The following is a 15,891-nucleotide window of genomic DNA, read 5'->3' as shown; positions in this document are numbered from 1 at the left end:
ATGGATTTTAAAGAACAGAATACATGTTAAAAACTTCAGTAATTTATATCAATTTTAAGCAATACTTTATATACAATGGAAAAAAGACATGCATAGTCCAAATACAATGTTGAAAACAGCATTTTCATAACAAAAAACCCAAACACGAAGTGTTAATACCATGTACATGAATTCAAGAAGGACCACCCTTTTTGTCTGTTGCACACAGTTTATTTAACAATATGATATTATAAGTAAGAAATGAGTTTGTTTTTTTTTTTACCATTCTATACAGTGATTGAATCTTCTTGGATTTTCTTATTTATAGTAATTATAGCGCTTGCATGATTTACACTAGAATTGCTTTTCTTCATTTCAAGTTTCACACAGAAGAAAGAAAGAAAAGAATGCTGCTTCTCTATTCAAATCAGCACGGTCTAAGAGTGATCATCCCTATTTTCATCTAAAACCAGTTTTATCAGAGAAACAAAGCAACAATTTCTACATCTGCAAGACAAGGATTTTGGCATTGGCCAATCTGTGTTTGTGTGTGCAAGAGTCTCTTCCTATCTTTCCAGGGTAATACTTCAAACGCCTGAAGAGTTCACTATAGAAAAAAAACCTCTTCCCGCAACGTGTCAAAGTTACCGGGACACATTATAATGTTGCATTATTTCAGGAAACAGTTTCTGAATATTATTTTTTCTTCTTTTAAACGCAAATGTTTAAAGTCTTGAAAATACAAATAAAAAATATGAATATAATGAACTTGTTTTCCCCCGTTAAAAAAAAGGTATGAGTCAACAGCAACAAAAAAATAAAAACCAAAAAAACCCACAAAAGAGACCAGATATTTTAACCGTCTGGCTTTAACAAAAAAATATATCCTTTGTATTGTTTTTTTTTTTCTTTTTTTCTTTTTTTTTTCTTTTTTTTTAAACAGCAATTCATTCTTCCACGTGTAGGAAGCAGCAGTTCCATCCGGGATCCAAAACAACCCAGATGTCTGAATTTTCAGTACAAAATGTCCAAGAACACGAAAGGAAAAAAAAAAAAAGTGATGCTCCCATAATGCTACAAACCCTCCACAAATTTTTCTAGTGTGTCCCCGGTGGTGTCACCGACCAGAGACAATTCATTAGACAACGCACTCCTGTTGGGGGTGTTTAGTTGTGGAAGCATTGCACTCTGCTCGGGGTTGCCCAAGTGTCCCTGATCCATGGAGCTACTAGCCATAGTAACTGCGAGTCCCGGGTGGGGGGAACCAGTCTGGGGAGAGACGTGGTGAGGTGACGGCTGGGGCTGTATCCTGGGTGACGGGCTGGAATGTGGCGGCTGGGACTGGGGACGGGGAGACTGAACGGGTGCTGGGGACCGCACCTGGTTGCTGAGGGAGGTGGTGATCTGCTGGCCGGGGAGATGAGACGCCGGCGCTTGTCCTGAGAGCATGTGCTGCTGCGGGCTCATGGAGTTGGGCTGCCCGGGGGACCCTATCTGTTGCTTCATCTGCTGCTGCTGCAGGATGCGCTGCTGCAGCGCTTGCTGGATGTTGGGGGTGCCGTCCGCCCCCATGCCGGGCTGGCCCATCTGGTTCAGCTGTCCCATCTGAGCCATCTGTCCCATGGAGCCGCCCTGTATCGAGAGATGCTGCTGCATCCGCTGCTGCTGCATGGCTTGAGGGTAACCTCCCGGTCCCTGGGGCTGCTGGAACTGGTTGTGTCCTGCCATCCCTCCTGCCATGCCAGCCCCTCCTTGCTGCTGCTGTTGCTGTTGCTGCTGCTGCTGCAGAAGTTGCCGCCTCAGGATTTCTCTGTACTGCGGACTCATGTTTGCCATGCTAGGGTTGTGGCTGGGGTTCATGATGTTTATCGCTTGTCCCTGGGGATTCATAGCTCCTATCCCTTGCTGCTGGGGAGGCACGCTCGGTCTTTGCACTCCTGCTTGCATTGCGTTCATGTTCTGCAATCCTGCTTGAGCGTGCATGCCCGGCTGTTGCATCCCAGTCTGCGGCTGCTGCATCCCAGGCTGGGGCTGTATGCCTGCTTGCGGCTGCATCCCAGGCTGGTTAGCCACGTATTTGGCTGTTCTTTGCTTTATAAAAGCTGCCATAAGCTGAGGGTTGGATTTAAGGATATTAAGAACCTGCTGTTGCTGCTGTGGAGAACTCGGTGATTTCAAGGTCCTCAGTAAGTCCTGAAGTGCATTCGGGGGGATGCTCCGTGGCGGCTGCTGCACACCCTGCATCCTTGGCCCAGCCACGGCTTGTGGCGTTGCCATTGGCATCACCGGTCTTGCCATTCCTGGCTGCATTGGTTGCTGCTGCGGCATGGGAGGGGACTGCCACTGTCCAGGCTGCATGTTGGACATCACTGGACCGCTGACAGGGTTGGGCCGGGGTACATTCATGCTGACTTGCTGCATCTGGTTCACTGAACCCACTGTCGGGTTTACTAGTCCTGGGCGACCAGGAGGCAAACCATTGTTAATGTTGTTGACCCTGTAGAGCTGCTGCTGCTGCTGGGCAGCTTCTCTCTCGATCTGCCGAGCCGCTTCCACTGCAGCCGGGGGAGGCTGAGCTGGAGGTGGAGGTGCAGAAACCGGGTTTGCAGGTTTTCCTGTTGAAACAGTAGTAGGGGGCTGAGTTCTTGACACAGTGGGAAAGCCAGCCGGTGACATACTTACAGGGGAAGGCTGGGGCTGGGGAGGAGGCTGTGGTGTTTGTGGTGTACTTGGCTGCTGTGTAGGGGTACCAGGTGTTGCTGAGGTAGGAGAAGGCAAACTTTGCTGAGGCACGTTTCGGGTGTTCATGGTAGCCATCCTTCTGCGCATGAGCTGAGCCTGCTGCAGGCGATGCTGGATCTGCTGCTGTCGAAGCTTATGTTTGATATTGAGACAGAATGGCACGGGGCATTTGTTCTCTTGGCAGTGTTTGGCATGGTAGCAGCAAAGAGCTATGAGCTGTTTGCACACCGGACAGCCACCGTTGGTCTTGCGCTTGCAGCCCTTGGTGTGCTGGACAACCCGTTTCATCTTCTGGCAGGATGGCAACGAGCAGTTTGCATTGCGGCACTGGCAGGCATGGACAAGGGACTGAATGCAGCGCTGGATGCTCAGTCGTCGCGACTCCTGGGGGCTCTTTGACTGTTGCTCTCCTTGGCTGTTGCTCTCATCATCCAGACCCAGGCCCCACTTAACCATCTTGTGGTCATGGCTCTTAGTGTTGTAGCAGTTAATGCAGAGGTCATAGTCCTGAAAGCAAAGAAAACCCAGAGTTCAGTTGTCTACAGAGCACTAATTAAAGCGGCAGAAACAGAAGAGTGGCTCCAGGTGAGCAATATGTGCCTGGTGTGGAAGCACATGGCGGGTTTCAGTAGGTACAAGTACACAGCAGAACAGAAGCAGGACAACAGCCACACGCTGTGAACAGTGGCTGGTTGAGAAGCAGCTGCACAGGCTACAGAGTTACCGTGACAGTGAGGGTTGGGCAGCTGAGGACAGAGCCCACATGAGCTGCCCCAAAGCCATCATGAGTCTTGGCTGCTGCAGGTAACAATGCCAACAAGGCGGCTGCTGGATCTTCATTTTGTTACATTAAAATACCTTGCAGGGTTTCTTTGTTTTTCCCTTTTGAGGACAGAACTCTCTACTTTTCTTTGATGTCTACTGGGGTACTCACACAAGGAGGGCTAAAACCTCCAACCAGTAAGCCAAACCTACTGTCACTGCTTAAAAATAGGGTTTGCCTCTCCATTTAGCTATTCTTAGTGTAATTACTGGCTAATAACTGCCACTCTGAAATACGTATTTTTAAATCTCTAACGTGACCCTCAGATTGAGTGCAAGTTTCATGCTAAGACAGACACTGATTTGAAAACCTGCTCAAACACCCATTTTCACTGCCCTGTCCCTTTTTGCTGGAAGAAGAGCACTCCCTTATACAGAAGTACCCAGAAGAAACCTGAAGGCCATGCCTCCTTCCATCACTTAATTTCTCTAGTGTGTACAATCCATTTCCTCCAGTCTTGCCTCAGGAAGCCCTGTTCAATACTTTCCTCGGAGGGATTAATTAAGACTCTTTCAGCACAGACCTGGCAATAACTTGCAGTGTAAAAATTAGGCTGCACTTATTCACAATTTTTGTTGGCTCAGCTGCAGCCAGAGGTCATCCCCAGCCCTGCAGAGGCTGCCTTCTCCTCAAGTCCACCTGTGTAACTCCATGCCTAATTGCTCTCTAACACAGTTCAGTGGAAGTGATCTATGCTGTAAAAGGACTAGTCATTGAAAGCATCGAGCCAGGTTAGAAAGCAATTACTTGGGCTGACCTGAAGGGCAGGCAACCTCTAACGCTGGGCTGAACAGACAACGATGAAGGGCTGGGGCAGCCTCCTCGCCCAGCTCTGGGGCAGCCTGAACACGCACCCGGCTGTGCTCCTTACGACATGAAGTACCACATACAAAGTAGAACAAAAGCCACCTTGCAGAAAGGCACAGCAGCTCCTCTCGGGGACATGCGTTTTAAGTGGATGAGTTAGTGCCCTGTGGATTCACACTAGTCCTAGGACTAGGACCACCCAGTCCTTAAGTTCTTTAAAATTCAGTTAAAAGCTTGTCCATGCAGAGGAGCCCTAGTGGAATAACTGATGCAGTGGTAGCCATTCCAGAGTACTGGCATTTTCCATGTTGAGAGGCTAAGGGTACTTATTCTAGAAGAAACAGCCCACCATGGCAGTCACCTTCCCTTAAGGCTTAGCGGCCCTTTTAACAGTATAGGCTTATTTTGGAGAAACTTTCGCAATATCTCCCCAAAAAACCCAAGCTTGACTGTAGGGCAAGAGAGAACAGAAGTCTCTGGTGACATACACCTACCTCACAGACAGTGCAATGCCACCTTGTTTCCACATGATGTTTGCACTCATTGCACGTATAGACAAAGCGATCCTGCCCTTGAGTGTGCAGTTCCACCAGCATGCAGAGCGTGGACCACTTGGATCGACGCAGCGAGGAGAACTCCCAGTGCTTATCTCTGGCTAAGGTGAGGAAGGCATCTCGCCCATCCATCAAATCACAGCTAAGTAATGGATCAGGGTCCACAATGGGAGGCAGAGTGTTAATTACAGGCCCAGCATGTAAATGAATCACAAAAAAGACCTGCGGATAAATGAGGAAAAAAAAAAAAAAAATCAATGACGTTAGATAATCTTGTAGGAAAAAGCTCATGTTCTGCTGCAGTAACAGCGTGCCACAGATGTTATCTAATTAACTTAGTTTAGGCTAATTTCCAATATGTTGTTACACAACAGAAGAAGTTCTAGCGCAATCCCAAGCTTCACTCCTCCTGATTTGTCAGTGCTGACTATCACCATGCCCAGATTTACAGGAATAAAATCCTCTCTTTACACAGCCTACTTTGACAGTACCTCTTTATGCTTCTCCATAGTGGCATACAGCTTCTGAGACAGATCATTGGACACATTTGGCATGCTGGGTTTCTTCTTGTTAGCTCTGCTGATGCTACTCTTATTCTTGTTGGTCTTCTTGTTGTTCTTTTTCTTGGCGTTTTTGCTGTCGCCCTGGCTTCCCTGCAACAAACGCATAGGAAAGATGTTACACTTTACAGAGCTCTCTCCCATTCACTGCAGCTGAAAGTGGAACACTTCTGCTGTCAATAATAGAACTTTGTTCCAATGCCTGCAGATCAGCCATCCTGTGATAAATATATCCTACCTTCCAGGAAAAATCAAAAGGCAAACTGGCAGGCAAACAAATTCAAATGCTGTTTAAAAACAGATATAATAAGTATGTATATACATTAAATAATTTGTATCTTACACTTATTTTTTCCTTCTCAAACACTGTACCTTCAGCTTCCACTGCTCACTCTACAACATCTTATACATATTTCATGATAAAATGAGCTACAAACAAAATGGACTTCAAAAAATTCCAGAAGTGCAGTATTTTGCTTTGTTGTGCATTGGGTGTTTCACATACTTGTTTGAGCTTTGATCTAATGTTTTGGTGGTTTTGTTGCTGCTTTTATTGAACAAATTTAGGGCTAGTACACAAATAAGAACATACAGGATTTCAAACTAACAAAATACACTATTCTCCATCCTGAAGACTTACTGCTGCATATGTAACTCCAAAAAATCCCCAAAACCTTCACTTGCATTTAAGTTACAACAACACAGACCACAGTGACCATATGCTGAATACTAGATGTAAGTAAAGAAAGTAAAAAATAGCAGATGATGCTATTTACATGACCTGTGAAAGCAGAAATAACTTTCAGTCTTCTCCTGTCCTTGAAAAATAAACCCCCTAGCCCCTGCCAGGGAGCTCAGCACGCAGTAAAAATCCCCGATCTAACTGCCAGAATGTTGGTTATCATAATATTAAAAATAAGCAACTGAAATACTCTGATATATATATATATATATACACACACACATAAACACACACACACATACAAGAAAGTTTCACGAACACTCTGTACAAGCAAACACAGGGTTTATCCACAAGCATATTTATTTAAAGAAAACAAAAATATTCCAACTGAAGAAAGCAATTCTATATTTAGACTGTTGCCATCGCTCCGTTCCATTAATTAGGCTTAGATAGGAATTCCTGTCCAATCTTGGTTTTTGACCAATTCTGTTTGGAAATTAAAACTATACTGTTTTATGGGAAACTACACAGAGCTCTAAGTCATCTCAAGGTATTCAGAAATGAGCTACTGTATGTTCCCATCTTGATAACTTTCCCCCAAATTTTCTACCCCTGACAGAATCAGGGCACGTCCTCCTTTGCCTGTGCATTCTAGAGCATCAACATTTTAAAATTTAAACACCAAAAGGAAGACTAGATTGAAACTTAGCTGACAGTACAGGTCTAAGTTTTCCTCCTATTCCACCTTTAACAAGTCTATATGGGGTGAATTGTACAAAGCTATTCCAAAATATTTTACGAAGCTATTTCATTTTGATAGCATTTAATGATTCAGCCAGGTTTGCTAGAGATGTTCATGGAACAGTTACCCAGTGAACCTCAGCCCTTTGGAACTTTTGTCAAGAACTTCTGAATATTTACCACCTCCTTAGAGTCTCTTCTAACTCACACTCACAGCACATGTTGGCTTTTAAGAAGCTCTGTCTCCACACATAAAAAGTTGAGGACTATTAAAGAAAAGACAGGCACATTCTGTACCATCTTAATACAGGGAAAGTTGCAAAGATTCATAAAGTGCTTCTGCAGGTGGAGACCCCGTTGCTGTGCAGTTTCCTCCTCAAAGTGTCACACCTTTTGGTGACTGCACTGGAGAAGTTCGCATGCTTATAATTTCACTTATTTTCTGAGCCAAGTGGCAAAGGCCAGACTGTTATGTTTTTTGTTGCATTCTTAGACAACACCTTCAGCAACTTGGATGCAGATTTTGTTTCCCCACTACCCCAAGCAACATCAATGGCATCAAGTGGGAGGATAAGGATGTTAACAGCCACGGCTGCATCTTCTCACTTCAGGAGGATAACACGTATGAGCTTCACAGTTACCTGTTCTGGGCTTTTTAAAACACCTTTTACCCCCCTCTTAGATGTAGAGGTTTACATGGGCATCTTCACTGGAAGAGCATGCTATAATTTATTGAAAACGATACTGTTAGCAAAAGAGGACTGCAACTCAAATTCCAAGCCTTGTCTTTCAGTTACTTTCATACCGCTACATTTGTTGAAATATTTCAATATTAAATGTTAGATCCAGAACAAGGTGAAAACTATCAACTTCATGGTTCCATAAAAGACACAGCAACAAACTACACCAGCTTTGAAGGAGCTACTCAGGTTTAATAGAAGGAATCTTCTGACATAACGAAATCAATGGGTTAAGGTCTATCACTCCATATCAGTCATGTGTAATACATCCTGTATGCAAAGTGTAATGGCATCTAAGCTGAAACACAGCCCCTCCCCAGGTGAAGTTTTGGTTCCACCAATCTGTTAGACTTCAGATCTTACTGCATTTATTTTCAAAACATCTTGAGGCAAATCACAAGTAATAGGGACAGTATAAAAGTGTTAAGACCATTTGGATACAGATACAATCAAGACAGAAATAGAAATCAATAACGAAATTCTGGCCAGGACTCTGAGAAAATACTTTTTTTTTTTGGTTTTGAAGTATACAAAGAGAATGCTGGTGAAGGAACAGCACCATCAGGGTCAACACTTCACACCAATGCAAAGCTTGCAATAAAGCTTTACATTTCAGCTCTCTACTGTTGAAAATGACAAGCACTTTTGCTTAAATAACAGCAAAATATAATTCAACTCTGAAAAATACAGCATCTTTCAAAATGCCAATACTAAAGGTGATTTGCAAAGGTGTGAAGCAGAAGCTCAGCCAAATGACTGCAAACAAATGTAGCAGTCATGATGCAATCCAAAAGTAACTTAACACATTTCTCTGAGAACAGAGATGCTGAACTGATGTCAAATGGCTTGTTACTGTTTTTAACAGAATCTGAAGCCATCAGTATATTGGTTATCCACAAAGAAAGCCAGAAATGTAGCTAAAGAGAACCCTGATTTAACGTCTGATGTGAATGGCCTTCTTTTTGAGTTTACTGGACGTGAACTCTCTAATTTATTAAAGTGTTAATTGTCAGTTTTGTGAGTTAGAAGTAAATATAGCATATAAAGTTAACCCACCTCTGTTGTTTCACTAGCTGCAGTGCTTTCTTCCTTCTTCCTTTCCTCCTCCTCCTGTTCCAACTCCTTAATGCTTTCTTCCAGCACATTGGGCCAGAAATCACCTTCGAAGTAAGGCAGCTCCTTGGCACTTGTCAGCCTGTCCTCAGTTGCTTGTTTGAAGATGTCCTGTTGAGTGTTTCACACAATACCAAGAATAAAGAAACAAAGACCACTTAGGATAAAGAAGAGAACCAGAGAGATGATCCAGGGCTGCCCTGAACAGCTGTGCCTCGCTCCCAGCAGGCCTCCTTTACTAGGTGCAGTTCAACAACTGGCCTGGCAATACTGATAAGAGCCCACTCCCTTTCATCTCGCAAAGGCAGCTGCCGAGGCACTCCTGAGCTTCCATCGTGCCACCAGTTCATGCTCCTGACATAACGGGAGTCACTAAGATATCCCTGGAACACATAACAGACCTCTCCCTGGTAACTGCGCCAACTCCAAGTGAAGCCTACAGCACTCTGCTTGTCCTGTGCTGCTCCTGGATGAGAGCAGGAACTGCTCTAGTGACAGCAAGTGTGTCACATCCAGCCCTTTCCCTTACAAATCTGGAAGCGCGTAAGCACTTCGATGCACGTGTGTGAGCTGTGCATATGTGCAATAAGCCTGATAACCCCAGAAGAATCACTGAATGCACTGGCCAACTATTACATGCAGGAATATCAAGTAATGTCTGGTCGTGGCAGGGGACTGTGAGCAGGCTGCGTCCTTCGCTGACTGCAGCTCTGGGGACCACCCAGCTGGAAAGGCCAGGGACCACGTAGAGAAACAGGTATTCTGACAAGGAACAGGTATTTTACACCGTTGTTCTGGAGTTGTATTTTTTTTTAAGTGCACTGCGTTTAACAAGCCCATACCAGACTAGCTGATTTCCTTCTTCAGCTTCATTTCAAGACCACCTTATTAGGAGAGAGACAGATTTTCTAGCTCTTCGCAACACCGCATCAGATGACAAAGCTTGCTACACGCTGTTCTGTTCCACACACGTAGTAACTGTCACTTGCAACCAAAACAGCAATTTTTCCCATCACTGTTACTACCATTAAGAAATTCTTGCAAATTTTTACATGCAAAGAATGGCAAATGCTACCTTTGCAATCTTTTAACTTATTTCCTTGGATACATGTGTGATATTCTCCAATTATGAAAATCACCCTTTTTCTCTTCAAGTGAAGAAGCTGTTTTATAAGCAGTTTTTCTGATTTCACACTAGTGGGATCCAGCATTCCACCGGCTCCTCCACAATCACCAGACGCAAGCAACTTCTATAAACCTTAGCAAGCTACATACTTCCTTGCCTACAGGACTGCAGTGAAAGATGGGCACGCTTGTCTTTAGGCAGAAATCAATCCTAAGGGACTTTCTGAAAGAAAATCTGAGAAGATGAAGACACTAGCTGAGAATAAAACCCCTTGTACAGCACAACCAGTTTCATGTCTTCTGTAATGGTATTAGCTACCGTCAAATGAAAAGCCCATAAAAATTAATTCAGGAAGTAAACAGTAGCAAACCTTGTAGTCATGAATGATTCTCTCCGCAAATGCCTTGTCCAGCATCTTCTTATACCACTCTTGCAAACGTTTGGGTTTGGGTATTTTCTGATCAGGTGGATGGCAATGAAAAATATAGTCATCTCCTTCACTTGGGGGACAGGCCCAGATGTGTCCTGTCACATACCTGTGTTTCACACACAAGAAAGAAAACCTTACCCATTTTGACTATCACCTTAGAATTAACTCAGCCAAACTGAGATATAAATTCAGACCTCTGACGTTGCGTGCCCCTCCTTCTTTCTTTATACAAAGATGCTGTAGCATTAACCTCTATATACAAGAGTAATAGTCCGGGATGTAATCATGAGACTCAAGCTTCTAGTGAGCCTCTGATAAAAAGACTGATATGTTGCCAGTTTAAGAATCCTAACAACAGAAAAATCACCTTAGTGATAACACCCAAACTCTCTCCTGCAGGAGTGGCATGTGTTCCACATACCTCAGAGAGGGCAGAAGAGAGACTATCCCAAATGAAAAGCCACTTGGCATCCTGGATTAACAAAATACTAAGAAAAAAAAGAGGTATTTCTTTACAAAGATCTCGCTTACCCAAGTTTCTTCACGTACTCCAAATATCCAATAAGGATTTCATGATAAACTGCAGTTCGGAGACAACGGGGGCGGAAGAAATGAATACTATCTAGATATGATATGTACACACGCCTAGAGTAATAAGAGAAGAATGACAGAAAATCATGTATAGCGGAATGTCCATTTTGTCTACTTAGAACTGACTTTTATACTAGATACATATACAGCCATACTGAACAAAGAAGAATTCATTACGTTATTTTAACACATCTTTAAGTATCTTAACACGGTACAAAAAGTTCTCAAAAGCAAAAGATGGCTACCATTTTTTTTAGACAGGAAGAATATACATCAAGATGCAAAATTAAATACAGAATACAAAAAAAAGTAACATTTTTGTCGTGATATTTGTTTCTCCCTTCAAAGTCATCTGCAGTCACACAGCCAGACTTATTTGTGCCACAGAATAGAAACATATCTCCTAATCTTCTGTATTTGAGAGTAACTGTCCAGTGACCATAGCAAGATGTTATCTGGGCAGGCACCACAGTACAGAAATGAAAGAGTACCTTGTATTTGGAGGAGGGCAATCCGAGCCATACTCCTGTACGTGCATGCCAAAGAAGCAAACATCTACTCCGTCTATCTCCTCAAATGCAAACAGGGCTTTGGTACGGTAAGGGAAAGACTCTGACATCTCACCAGAATCCACAAATCTGAAGGGAAGGGTGTTAGACAGGAACAGGAAAAACAAACACACACAAAAAGCCAGTTATTAAACCAGTGTCCTACCAGAATGGGGAAATTATTTCCAACCTTATTTTTAACTCATTAGAAATATTTATGCGGAAGTTAAACAGGGTCAAATCAGAGCTGTATTAAAACAGGGAGTCTTGCTACTGTAAACCTCATGGAAAGACAGTTTCCATATAGTTAACATATGACTGAACAGGCAGCATTGAGGACAAGAGCATCCTCAGAAACCACGAGCCTTTTAATATGTTGCGGAGTAGAAAGCCTGATGCATTATGATGAAGTGATGTCACATAAACAGTCGTGAATTAAAGCCAAAATGCTTCATAGAATAAACCTTTTAAGCTTTTAATTTATGCTGAAGCAAATTAAAAATAACTTTTGAAAGCTGAAGTATTTATAAAATCACAATAAAATGAAGGAACAGTAAGGAACCGAATCTCAGCAATCGTTCCAAACTAAACTATGAATTCTGTAATGCTAACCAAAATGTGGTCAAGACACTCAAGATTTAGTAATATTAAACAAAGTCACAGCATTATAACCAAAACCAGGATGTCCCCACTACCCAAACAGTCAAAATACAACTGTTGTCTCCTCTGAGTTAATTTATTGCATGCTGCTTTTTTTACGTTTCATAATCTTACTCATGCTGAGCTTTCAAAAATGTGCAAAGGGATTAAGGTGCAAATTAGCCCAGCTGTACAAGATGTATGCAGGGAGACTCCAAAATAAAAATGGGCCAAAAATCAAGATTGCATTTATTGTCATTAGCAGAACTAACCTGGATTTCATTCCTGGTTTAACTTCTACTGTCTTATCTGAACTTGCTACTACTCTGACAAAGACCTCTCCAGCTTCAGGATGATTCTGTCGCCGCAAAAATTTGTTTACTCTGTCTTCCAAATGGTTTCCTAAACGCGTGGTCTGCAGCCCTAGAAATGAAGGGGGAGAACGTGAAAATGCAAACGTTAACACTGGAGAAATCGCTGTTCAATTCAGGGTGTTACTATGCTCATGAAGTCTTTCAGCTTGCTTCTCGGTATAGAATCAGGCTCTTGTCCCTTTGTTTTACCTCCATGTAAAAAATCGATGTTTTTATTTATGCAGTCAAAATTCAAAAACCAAAACCATGCACGTTGTTACTCAGCCCTTAAATGTTCATACCCGATTGTGGAAGCTAAAACCACTACAGTGGGAAAATTACTAAGTGAACTAACAAAGGCAGCTTTACATAGCATTTTTAACTTTGCAGGCTTATTTTATGAACACTGCAAATGTTTTCTCCTAACAAAACCACTATCTGGCTGTTTGACAGAGATGACATCATTTTATAGATCTGGCTCAGTGCCACACCTTTTCAAGCAAAGCAAAGCAAATCAACAGAAATGAAAGCCTTTTGACTTCAATGGAGATTTCATTGCTTTTTCTTTTCTTTTCAAGAGAGCTTTTAGATTGAACAGTTACAGTAATCTGCACATAAAGCTTAAATAGTTCTTGCCCAGCGATAGAGGTCTTTAAAAGTTCAAGTCCACATATTGTCCAGATCCCCTCTCTTGGTCTTTACATTGACAATGAACTTTTGCGGGGATAGCTGGGTTTGTAGTATTACAGGATGTGACGCTTTTCAAATAAATCCACAACAAATTACAGAAATTAAGATGAAGATTTTGGTTTAAATTAAGAAAACAGAAGGAGCGCACTGTTTTGACTTTAAGATTTATGACTATTTATTTTATCCCGCTGTATTTATTTTACCAACTCTTATTTCTACTTCATTTTTATGGTCAATCTGCTACCTTTTCCAAAGTGATATTGCAATCTACAGATGTTCATTTTACTAAAATGCATTTAATTTTTAGCTCTCCAATGCTTCCTTTTCCAGTTGTTATTTGGCTACTGACACAAGGCTGTTGGTTTTTCCTCCTGAATACTGAGCCTGCATACAGAATGCTGCACTGAAATATCTATACTAAAAATTATTCTAGGTTCCAAGAATGGGAGAAAAAAGCCACTAAGGAAGATGTCACTTTCTAAAGGTTTTATATACTTGGAATTCTATTTTACAATAAGCTTACACAAACTGTCAAACATGGCAATCTTGTTTTACATCTTTTACTCTTTCTCATTCTCCAGTGAGATTCTGCGGTTATAGCAGCACAACACAGTCCAGATATCATTTACTTGGGAGCCAATAATTAAATGTAAAGGCAGGTTAAAGTAAAAATACACTATGCCCTTTACCAGTTCCAATATACTGGCCCTTCTCAGTGTTTCCCAGCCCCATACAATATATTTGGCTTTCCATATATAATAGAAGAGGGTTGATTTTAAAGGAAATTCAAATAATCTTAAAGAAAATTCATAAATGCTATCTGAAGAAATTATTTCGTTTTACTGATTTCTCCAAAGACGAACAGGGAAAAAAAGGAAATGGCTGTTTCAGCTAATGACTTGGTCCATTTTTAGAAAGCCCTTTCAGTTAACTCCACTGTCTCGTTCTGTTTTCATTTTATCGTGTTTCCAATGCTAAGCAACCAAAGGATATCTGCTTCCTTCCTTATGCTGCAATACATTAAGACTTGAAAAACAAAAGAGAGACCAGATAAGAAGATAAAAGAAATTGCCACCATTAAGATTACTAGTACCGTAAGGAAAGGATCTAAAAGCTGCATATTTCGATATATTAGAATGTGCAAATTCTTTCAGAAAGCAACCAGATTTTGGTTCTTGGACATCTCTAACATATCTACTTCCAATAAAAGCTCAGGTCTCAATGAAAACTGCAGTGCAAACTTGAGAAAAGGCATCCAAACCGCTAACAAAACAGCAGGTTTCGGGTCACTTGAGTACAGAGGTTTTGTTGCAGTAGCAATGACCAGACATGTGTTACTGGATGAGTAATTGGACAGATAGGAACAAAGCCAGACTTCTGGCTCACTGCAACTTGTTGTCAGGAAACTTCTTTGGGTGATTTATTTGTCAGGATATCTTTGCCTTTGAACATCTCTGCATTAGCTACTGGTTAAAAGTAGTATTTGTAGATTTTATTAGTAAGAAAAATACTTCAAAAGTTAGGAATTTCACAGTGTGATCCAGCTGTGCGCTGGTTTACAGGTTACATCTGGCATGTTATCAGTCACCTTTATGCAACTTACTTGTGATGTGGTCAGGATAATCAATTTTACTTAATATACATTAGGAATATGAATGTTACCGTAACAGCTGAGCAACAGCTTCCAGCTGAGGGACATGCTATCTCGGTTATTATCAGTTGCGCCAGCGTGCTTGAGAAAGTGTAGAAATACTGGTGGTAATTCAGTAAGTAAAGGTTTTTATGGGAAGGGAGGGGGAGAGGAGGGGAAACACATTAACATTTCCAACTTTCATTGCTCATATTTGTTTTTAGGTTACTAGTAAAACCAAAGTGTTCCAAGTTCTCTTGTACTTCCACTAGAGAACTGTTAAAGAATATGGATCTCGAGAGCTGAGCCCACCAGTGGGTTACAGCTGGCAGCAGGGCCCATCATGGGGAAATGAAAACAAGATGGCCAAACAGCAGGGAAAGGAGAAGGAGGAGACTAATGGGAAGGAAAAAACCACCATTATTTCCCTGTCTAGACTCCCAAAGAACAGAATGGTTACCGTGATCTAAATGGCTGGTTACTCAAACTTTAAGGAATGTCACAGAACAACTACAGACATCCAGGAATTGCATACTTATTTAAGCTAATTTACATCAACATATGCTATAAAGTCAGCATACAACAGAAATCTATTTTAAATGGTTATCTAAAACTACATTTTTATGTCATCATTTTACTAACGTTCTCTTACAATCTTAATCTGTCTTTAATGAGACTAATTTTAATGTTTTTAACAATACTACCTTGCATCAGGTTACTCCAGAGACCATTCTGAGTACTGAAACCTAATATGTCTCATATATCATCATCTCCAAATTATCGCCCTTCAAATCTCTTATTATGCAATCCACCGCACACAAAGTTATCAAGAAGTTATATTTAACGCAAAAGCACTCCTTTATTATTGTTATTTGGAAGATTCAGGCTTGCAAAGTCACAGTATGACATGGTAACGTGCCCAGGACTTCCATGGACCAAAGAAGAACAAGTAATCAAGTGCACCTGCAAGTCCCAGTTGTTCAGGTGTCTGAATCACCTTCTTGGTTTCTACACTCACTGTATTTTTCTACTTTATGCCACTGACACTGCGTTTCCAATCACAGCCTCTACTGTTCCCTCCGCTATTTTTATGAGTAAAAGTTAAATTGTGTTCTCTGCTGTTAAACGTATGCAAAGAACACC

At 41.8% G+C, this 15,891-nt stretch overlaps 1 protein-coding gene across 7 annotated transcripts in view; it reads right to left on the bottom strand.

The window, feature by feature from the left end:
- Position 1: 1 nt before the first annotated feature.
- Positions 2-15,891, bottom strand: part of CREBBP (CREB binding lysine acetyltransferase) — a 92,384-nt gene continuing 76,494 nt past the window's right edge. For all 7 annotated transcript variants that reach the window (XM_080353735.1, XM_080353738.1, XM_080353736.1 and 4 more), the window contains 8 exons: positions 12,348-12,498; positions 11,380-11,526; positions 10,829-10,942; positions 10,238-10,403; positions 8,685-8,852; positions 5,397-5,558; positions 4,846-5,127; positions 2-3,228 (listed from right to left, as the gene is read on the bottom strand). In XM_080353735.1, coding sequence (XP_080209861.1) covers positions 1,054-3,228; positions 4,846-5,127; positions 5,397-5,558; positions 8,685-8,852; positions 10,238-10,403; positions 10,829-10,942; positions 11,380-11,526; positions 12,348-12,498 — 3,365 coding nt within the window. In that variant the 3' untranslated portion in view covers positions 2-1,053. The remainder of the gene's footprint in view (positions 3,229-4,845; positions 5,128-5,396; positions 5,559-8,684; positions 8,853-10,237; positions 10,404-10,828; positions 10,943-11,379; positions 11,527-12,347; positions 12,499-15,891) is intronic.

Source organism: Nesoenas mayeri, assembly GCF_963082525.1.
Source record: "Nesoenas mayeri genome assembly, chromosome: 15".
Lineage (NCBI taxonomy): Eukaryota > Metazoa > Chordata > Aves > Columbiformes > Columbidae > Nesoenas > Nesoenas mayeri.
This window is presented reverse-complemented; position numbering and strand designations above follow the sequence as displayed.